Below are 9,038 nucleotides of genomic sequence, written 5' to 3'. Positions count from 1 at the left end.
ACACACTAACACACTGTAACATACTTACACACACACTATCATACCTACACACACTATCATACCTACACACACTAACATACTTATACACACAGTAAAATACTTACATACATAATATTGCACACACAGTAACATACGTATAGACACATCCAGTGATATACTGACGTACACACACACAATGACACAATTACTTACAAACATAGTGACATACTTACAAAAACACACACAGTAACATACTAACAGTCATGCTAATGCTCTTACTTTAACCTCCACACACACTAACATATTTACACGCAAACATACTTAGACACACACATACACACTAAAATACTTACTTAAACACACACCCAACCTCCTGGTGGTGAGAGCTCATCCACTTCCTTGCAGTCCTCACACGCTCGTTGTGTCACAAAACCAGAAAATGACATCATATGGCGGCAGCCGGACTCAGTGTGTGGGAACTGATGGAGCACGATTCTCAGGTCTAGGGGGGCAAGGAGAGGTTTGACAGAGCTGCGCTGTAATGGGGGGCTGCAGGGGCCTCTCTTACGCCTGTGGTTTATATATGTATGATGTTACAAAGTCAAAACAAAGTATAAACAATTAATGATTCCTTTCTGTGTATAGCGTTGTGTCTTTCCAGCTCCATAATATCTGTGTTCACCTTCCTTTTTGTTTTACAGACTGATTTAAATACATGTAAAATATATATGTGTCATATGTAGGAACTTCCCAAGGATGTCCCACCAAAGATATTTCTCTCCCGCCCTTGTGGTTGAGATGCACAAGCCACGGGTTTTTATTAATTTATCATTATATTTATGAACAAATGGGACTCTCCTGTAATATTTATCCCCAAAAGGTACCTGGTTAAGCATGTCAGGCAATAGATTTACACCATAGTTTTATATTTCCCTAAAAAATCATACTAAACAATGGACCTCAACAATACGGCTCAACCTGCTCTCCTAAAAACATGTAAAGAATTACATCTTAATTTCATTGCATTTTTTTTTTACGTTTTTTGGATATTCTTGCACAGCCCAAAGGTCACAGTTTACACACTAGAGATTTAGACCTCGATACATTTTTTTCTAGCGTCACATGATGTGCATGACATAATCCATGATCTGTCACAATAAAAAAAAATATATATATATATATTATTTTTTTTAAAATATTTTGAACAAAATAGATGGTCGGTATCCTGGCCAAAGCTGAACGTCCAGGGGGCAGCAAACTGGGGGGGGGGCAGATCGCTCTCTTGGGTGATCAGGCCCCCTGCTGTGATGATGCTCATTGAGTCGGTTACAGGGGAGATCCCAGATCTCTCCAACCGATCCTTTTACACTCAGCACAGCCTCCATAGACACCTTTAAGACACGGAACACCGGGAAATGATGATGTGCAATGAAGATGGCGGCTTGGGTACTTCTTACCGGTGTAATAGATTGTAAGCTCACAAGGGCAGTGCCTTCTCCTTTTTCTACCAGTACGACCAGTAGGAAATCTATTGTCATTTTCACTCTCCCTTATTGTAGCCGCACTACAGAATCTGCTGGCTCTCTCTCTCTCTAAATAAAAATCTAATGTGATGTCATGTAAAAAAATATTCGATGTAGCCCTTACTGCAGCTTAACGAACCACACGTTTATTTACTATAACCACTCGCTAAATTCTGCATAAGGGAAATTCCCGGCCGTTTCATTTTCATTATGAAAATGATTTTTTTTTAAAAAAACTGGCTCAATTTTTTTTTTTTTCATATAAAAAAAGGTAGAAAAATCTTGCACCTTGGATGTTTCGAAAAACTACCCCTTCTGAATACGACTTGTATCTACGGCCAGCACAAGCTGCCCTTTAGCCTTTTTTGTTTTGTTTTTTTCCTGCAGATTTTTATCTTTATTTTTTTGCAAAAAAACCATTTTGGTCTTTCAGACCGCAGTCACGTGATCTGCGTTTTCCTGAATTTCGATGCATTCAATCTCCTCTCGTTCCTTCCGCTTTGCTCGTCTTTTCTTCTTGTGGCGTTTCTTGGAAGGGGGAAAAAAGGTCAAGAAAACCGGTAAAATGACAAAACAGTGCAGTAACGTGCATCCGCCGGTCAGCAGCAAGCATTTGAACAGTGTGGAGGTCAAGTTCGAAGGCACAAAAAGAATGGGTACCAGCCCGATGAGAAAGGATACGACATTCTGGATGATCGCTGTGCCATGCTCCTGGAGTGACTCTTGAATGCATAGAGTTCGCGTGTGCTCGGTCGCCAATACAAATGTATAAAGCAGAGGAGAACAGTGGTCTATGGCAAAATTCAATGCGTATGTAAGGCACATGATCGAGATGCAATCCATATCGACGTTCCATAACGTCATTAAACCCAAGACCCCCAGCTCAATAGACGTGACTGTGATAATCAACCAGACATTTCCCAAGGGGTGAATGACCAAGAAGAACGTTAAGATCAAGACCAACAAGACACTGAAGCCAGAGATGAGGACAGGCATGGTGACCGCCAATCCATAGTGGTCCATAAATACAAAGGTTGGATTGAAGACTATAAATTTGATGCTTTGTATCAACGAAAGCGGCCTCAACTTTTCGAGAAGCTCCACAACTTCTCGTTGCGTGTTTTCGCTCGTCCTGGCCACCAGGTACATTCTGGACGCGATGATGTTCATCTCCTCGCTGGACTTCGATATGATGATGTCATTTTTGAAATGCTGGAACTCCGACTTTTTCAGAAAAATGTTCTGCAGGACGTTGATGAATTCCGTTTTGTTAGACGCAGAGATGTTCCCAGCCTTTAGAAAATGGTAATATTGTTCAATCCAAGATTCCGTGTTGAAACCGAACGTTATCGTCTTCAGGTCATCTTGCACAGTTGAGTTCCAATACTCAAGAGGTTCGTAGATATAAAACCCTATCACGGGACTGTAATTGCTAAAATACTTTTGCTGGATAATTGCATAAGAAACACTGGGGGAGTCACTAGCCAAAAGATGAATAATGTTTGACCCTCCGCTAATTTGTAGGCAACCCATAAATGAAAACGATGCATAGATGAGGTACAGTATGACCACAAAGGGCTTCACGTAGGTGTTGGTGATCCAGTCATTGTAATGTTCTCTTAGGAAATGCTGGATGAAATGGTTTTCATACGGGTCGGGTTCGTGGTGAGACGAATGCTGATGTCCATCGCTCATTAAAGTTTGGAACCATATTGATTGTCTGTCCAAGTACTCCTCGGAGGGAATTTTACAACAGAAAATGCTGTGGTAACGGTTTTGTTCCAGCTGCCCGGCAAAAACCAGACAGGAACCATAGAAGGAGAAGACGTAAAAGTAATTGAGGACGATGGTGATGCACATGTTCTGACAGAATATCCTCACCGCTTCAATGTTTGTAAAAGGGCTGGCACCCATCCCAAATGTGATGATGTAGAGAGAGCTTGTCATCGTATATGAGACCATCACATCTGAATAGGCGTCTGCCACTCGATCCTTAAAAGGTGAGCTCTCTCTGGTCCTGCGCCATCCCGAAAGAAGCTCAAAGACTCCTTTGGTGCCGTGACCTTCAGAAAGAAACGAATAAGACAGAAACGAAATCAGTATACTTAACTCAACACACAATTCTGTGTCAATAAACACTACAGACAGTAACATTCTGAGAATTGTAAGAAAACCAGGAGTAGATAAAAAAAAGCAATCTAACATTTTGCTAACCTATCCGTAGGGGTTGTTCAACATTTTTCTTATTAATCATCATATGACCTTATCGACAAACACGTTATCTTTTGCACAACATTGTTAAAATATTTTTGTATAGTAGAGAGAAAAGGGAAATTGTATTTGCCCATTGTGTGAAGAAGACATAGATCCATGATCTTATATGGTTACTAGAAATTAGTTGATAGGCAGACAAGTAGCTCTATGGTGTAAATAAACTTGTTGTATATATATATATATATATATATATTTATAGATGTATATTTATTTATATAGAAATATATATATATATATCTACATATATAGGAAAATGTATAAGAAATTTGAAGGGCAGGGGAACGAATAGAGCCTAGGAGGTGAATTGACACGACCAAACAGCACTTCACTCAGAGACTTAGGGTTTATATTATTTTATTATCCTTGCCCCACAGGTTGGGAGAAGGATGGGTGATTGCCCCCCCCAGTTAATAAACCCCTTTTTTTTATTCATCATGGTTTTGTATTGTTTGCGAAGGAGAGAGAGTAGACCCACAAGTGAATCGGGAAAATGTATTTTTGCCCAATTTTTCGGCCATTTTTTTTTGCCGTTTAATAAAAGAGACCCAATTGTCTCACATTTTTTGTTGATTTTTTTATGCATGGATTTTTTCCTCAAAATGCAGAAAATGTTTTTTTTGTTTTTTTTAATTGTTTAGTTATGGATATACTTTTCACACTCCTCCGTAAAATAAGTGAGTTCTAAGACAATCTCTTGCATCTGTTTTTCAGCCTAACTATTCTGTATAACATACACCTATGGATCATTACTCATAAGTATACTAAAAAGTAAAAGAGCAACCCGAACTACCCCAAGTGCGAAGAGCAATAAAATCAACGTAGACTCCTGGGTGCCTCCCCCATCCCCTCCTCGTGGTGATTGGTTAGTTAATGTATAAGAATAAAAAGACTATATATATCTAGCCTATATATAAGACTGACCCCCATCCCGTGGCTCCCCCTTACCCCTAGTCCTATTCCTATGGGATGGAGTGGTTTTTTTTTTTTTAGAAAAATATAATAAAATACTCTTGGGGGGATCTATGTCCCCCTGTCTCGCCAACCCCTGCCCATTGAAGTGAGGATTTTTGGCCATGTGCGGACTTGCATTTCTAGCCAACCCACAGGCAGTTGCAGTTTAGTAAATAGAGCCCACAAGTATTTATTTAAAATGATGTATAACTAGCTGTAAGCAGAGATCTTGGCAATTGGGATAAGCTCCGCTGTCCCATCCCCCATAGGGGAGGGCAACTAAATTGCTCCCCTCATCTGCCTCCTTGGCCTGCAGACGTTACTGTAAAACATATCAGTGTCATATACAACATAAATTAATAGCCTGAATCTGACATTTACATCAAAATATTCGAAATAATAGATTATAGCAGTAATCGGAATACCGATAATTCAAAGTGAAAGTTACACAAAAGAAAGCATAATGTACATACAATAACAAAACTCTAAACAAATTCTTCAATATAGAAAATAATATCTGTTATTCAAATGATTCAGATATTTGATTTTATTGTTATTATCTGTTATTTTTGGTCACTTTTAGCAACGGACCCTGTAAAGATCAGCGCATGACTGTCATTGGACGCGATCTAACTACATTTTTGTTAGAAAAATGGTTTGAAGGAGAAATATCATTGAAGTTAAATCAAATAAATGAATACACAAATTTCTTTATTAAAAACACAACCGTTTTTTTTTTCCCGCCTAACTATATATTGGTTTCTGTGGGAGAAGCAGTATTGGGAATATTTGAGTAATTGTGAAAATTGCAATTTTTTTACTCTATTGAAGCTTATGATACCTTTTCATGACTGACATATTTATAGAAGAAGACATACGTCTTTTAAAATCATAGAAATGCATAAAACGTTATTATTATTAGCATATTATGTAAAAAAAACTATCTAAACTAAAATAGAATTTTTTTTTTGCTATTTCAGTCCCAATTTATACTACACAGTAGGCGTCACTGATCGACAAAGATCCATTTATGCTCGGTAACATCCACAACATGCATAGTTTGAAATAAAATGTGGCAACAGATGAGACCCATTTGTCCTATCTACGCTGTCCTTTTTTCCCTGATGTAAAACTCTTACTCTTAATCTCAGATCTTAATCTAGACCTTGATCTAGTCTTAGATTAAAGATGGCTTTATGCCATGCGTGTTTAAGTTCCCTTACTGTATTAGCCTCTACCGCACCTGATGGGAGGCTGTTCCACTTATCTATAACCTTCTCAGATGACTGACATAGGGGCGATATAAACATACCTGGGAACTCTCCAGGGTAGGCTACCAAAGCTCTCCATCTCCTAGGCATATCCTTTAATGGGTGGGGAGTTACCATGGACAAATGCCACCCCCCCTGGCTAGAAGAAATAGACCCAAGGTGGTTTGGTCTCAGATAGCGCAGTTCTTCTTTGATAGCACTCAACTAAATGAATGGGTTGTGGCCCTAAAACATTGTTTGTTGTACAATAGATCAAAGCAAAACACCAAAAACAAAGCCCTCGCAAAGAGACAGAGCAGGCCTAACGCGTTTCGCACCAAATAACCGGCTACTCCTACGCAGCACCTGCTCTCCATTTGCTGGAGTTCCACAATCAACAAAGCTGTGACCCGACGTACATTCCCGATCCACGCGGATAAAACGACACATTGCTGCAGTGCGAAGAGCGGTTCTTCTTCACTCCCATCTTGTTGTACAATGGAATCTGCTAAAATCTGGACTTTTTATTTTTGGCTCGGTATTTTAGTAACGACAGCGGCAGGTACCGACTAACAAGGCAATTATTCAAAGATATAAGTAATACTTTTCATTCTCATTGAAATGCTCCATCGGTTAATCAGTGATTTTCTTTCGGCAGAATTCTTACTTTGTATTGATTTTTCTCCCTAACAAAGCAACAGTTCCATGAATTACTTTACATACACCGAAGAAGACGGACTATAATGTATAATTAATATACTGGTGACGTAGCGGTGTTCCAGTACAAGTTCCCAACCTCCGCAAACCATCATATATCCATACAGACAGATATACAATAAAGGACTGTAGATAATAACTATAACTATAATAACTCAGAAGGTGCCAAACTCTGCCTCGTTCTGTAAGTTTTCGACATAACAACAACGTAGCTACATTCCTGCTGCGATGATCGGTTTTAATTTGGCCGGTAAGTAAACTTATTTTTTCGACACACTCAGAGACCTTCGTTATTTTTTTTAGATGTTAGAATAGCGTTCGCAAGGCTGTGAAATCCCCCGGCAGCGATGCTATACATTAAAAATACTTTAAATACTTCAACCATTACCAACAAAGTCAGCAGAGATTTATCTTAGCAGGGAGGCCTCTGCATCCACATCTAACTCTGTCTTGTCTTTTAGAAATGCTGAGCTCAGTCGCTGCTCTTCTAATGTACATTTAATTAGTATTAATTAGTCTCCTTCCTAGATAGACCGTCTTAGCAATATGAAATCAGGGCTGTAACTTCCATGGGGCAGCTGCCCTATGTACCCCAAGGCGAGGGACGTGATGTGCAAATGGGCCAAAAATGATTTGGACGCATTTTTGGGGGGGAGAGGACGTCACCGCAACTGCCGTCATTTTGCCCTCACCTGAAAGTAAGGCAATATGACGGCGCTTGCCGTGATGTCCTCTCCCTCGACTAGAGGATCAGGGTGAGGACGTCACAGCAAGCTGCTGAGATGGGGACAAAGATAGAAGGTAGCAGATTGAAGATAGAAGAGAGAAGAAAAGATGGAAGATGATGCAAAAGTGGAAGTGGTCGACATAGTAGGTAGGGAAACATTTAGAGAATGTGAGTGAACGAGAATGACAACCAAAATTCTGAGCTTTTTGCCTCATTTTGTCCGATTCATAGGGGGGGGGGGGTCTGGCATCATTTCAGGGCAAAATTTGTTACATTTGCAATTCATATGAATTCAAATTCACAAGTCTAATAAATACAGGTAGATTGATACGTTTTATTTTCTAATTTATGTGTTTCTACAGAGCATATATTGTAAGTGATTTTTTCTCAAAATTTTGCCTTCAAATGAACACTGCTGTGAAGAAATCAAACATTTTACCAGGGCTTATATCGAGGGTGTCACTTTTCTTTCATTCTTGGTCTGGTCAGTGATGTACAAATCGAAGTAAACATTATAAATAGGTAATGGGCAGAGCCGCAAGCAGAATCTATGCGAAGTCCTGAATATTTTATTATCTCGTAGGTGCCAGTGTCATTTCTAACATTACAGGGAAGAAATCAATCAAGATGGGAGGGCAGTGAATAAATCAAGGAAAACTTTGTATAGCTTAACAAGATGTCATAGTCATCGGGGATGATTTATAAAGGTGTCTCGGATGCAAAAACATGGGGGGAAAATGCTCAATCATTAGCGCCGTGAATCAAAAAGTGCACAATCACGCTATAAAATGTGGCACATGCTAAAACGCTATGTTGTCTAAGGTGGCTGGTCCTGAGGAGAAGCAAAGAAAACGCAGGGCAGTCATGTTGGGGGCTCAGGCTCCCTGAGACTCTGCTGTTCAATAGGTTGTTTGGGCTGATCTCTCTCTTGAAAACAGTGATATTTACGCTATGGAGGTCTGTGCCTAGCTAGGTTGGGCTCCAATACATCTTTAACTGGCCCCAAACATCCTTCTGTGCTGACAAGATGGCATATGTTTAGACAATTCCCCTCAAGCTCCCCACCCATGTAGTGCTCTCTGGGGGTGCTTCTCAAAAGGGAATATACCATGTATGCTCTTAGGGCTGTAGAATCTGTGGTAACCTTACATGGACCAAATATTCTGAGCCCCTAGAAAGTAGAACACCAAAGGATGGAGGGAGAATACGCCACTGGCTGGCATCCTCCTGACTTTGTGTCACGCTTGGAGGTAGTACCTCGTGGTGTTTGGATATGGAATGGCAAGGACCAGATAAGGTCCGGTACGTATGAACAGAAGGAGTAGGCAAGCGTAGTCTGGAACAGTTCCGAGGTCAAGGCAGGCAGCATAGGCAGGCAGCAGGTAACGTGGCCCAAAGGAGAGCCGGGGTCTGGTAACTGGCATGTCTGGTAGAAGATGAAGGGAGCAGGAGCAGAAACAAGAACAGGAACCGGGACAAAAACAGGAATATGAACGCCAGGATATATTTTTTGCATAAATGCTAAGAATAACCTAGCACTGAAGGCATGGTGTCGTGGGTTTTTTATGTCTCCTGATCTCCCCGTCACGCCTCCGTTGCCAGGGAAGCCAAGGGTGG

General features: G+C 40.3%; 1 protein-coding gene across 2 annotated transcripts in view; it reads right to left on the bottom strand.

Moving 5' to 3' along the window:
* Window positions 1-1,235: 1,235 nt before the first annotated feature.
* Window positions 1,236-9,038, bottom strand: part of PTCHD4 (patched domain containing 4) — a 44,153-nt gene continuing 36,350 nt past the window's right edge. For both annotated transcript variants that reach the window (XM_053461291.1, XM_053461292.1), the window contains exon 3: window positions 1,236-3,565. In XM_053461291.1, the coding sequence (XP_053317266.1) occupies window positions 1,932-3,565 (1,634 nt within the window). In that variant the 3' untranslated portion in view covers window positions 1,236-1,931. The remainder of the gene's footprint in view (window positions 3,566-9,038) is intronic.

Source organism: Spea bombifrons, chromosome 3 (genome assembly GCF_027358695.1).
Source record: "Spea bombifrons isolate aSpeBom1 chromosome 3, aSpeBom1.2.pri, whole genome shotgun sequence".
NCBI classification, from domain to species: Eukaryota; Metazoa; Chordata; class Amphibia; order Anura; family Pelobatidae; genus Spea; species Spea bombifrons.
This window is presented reverse-complemented; position numbering and strand designations above follow the sequence as displayed.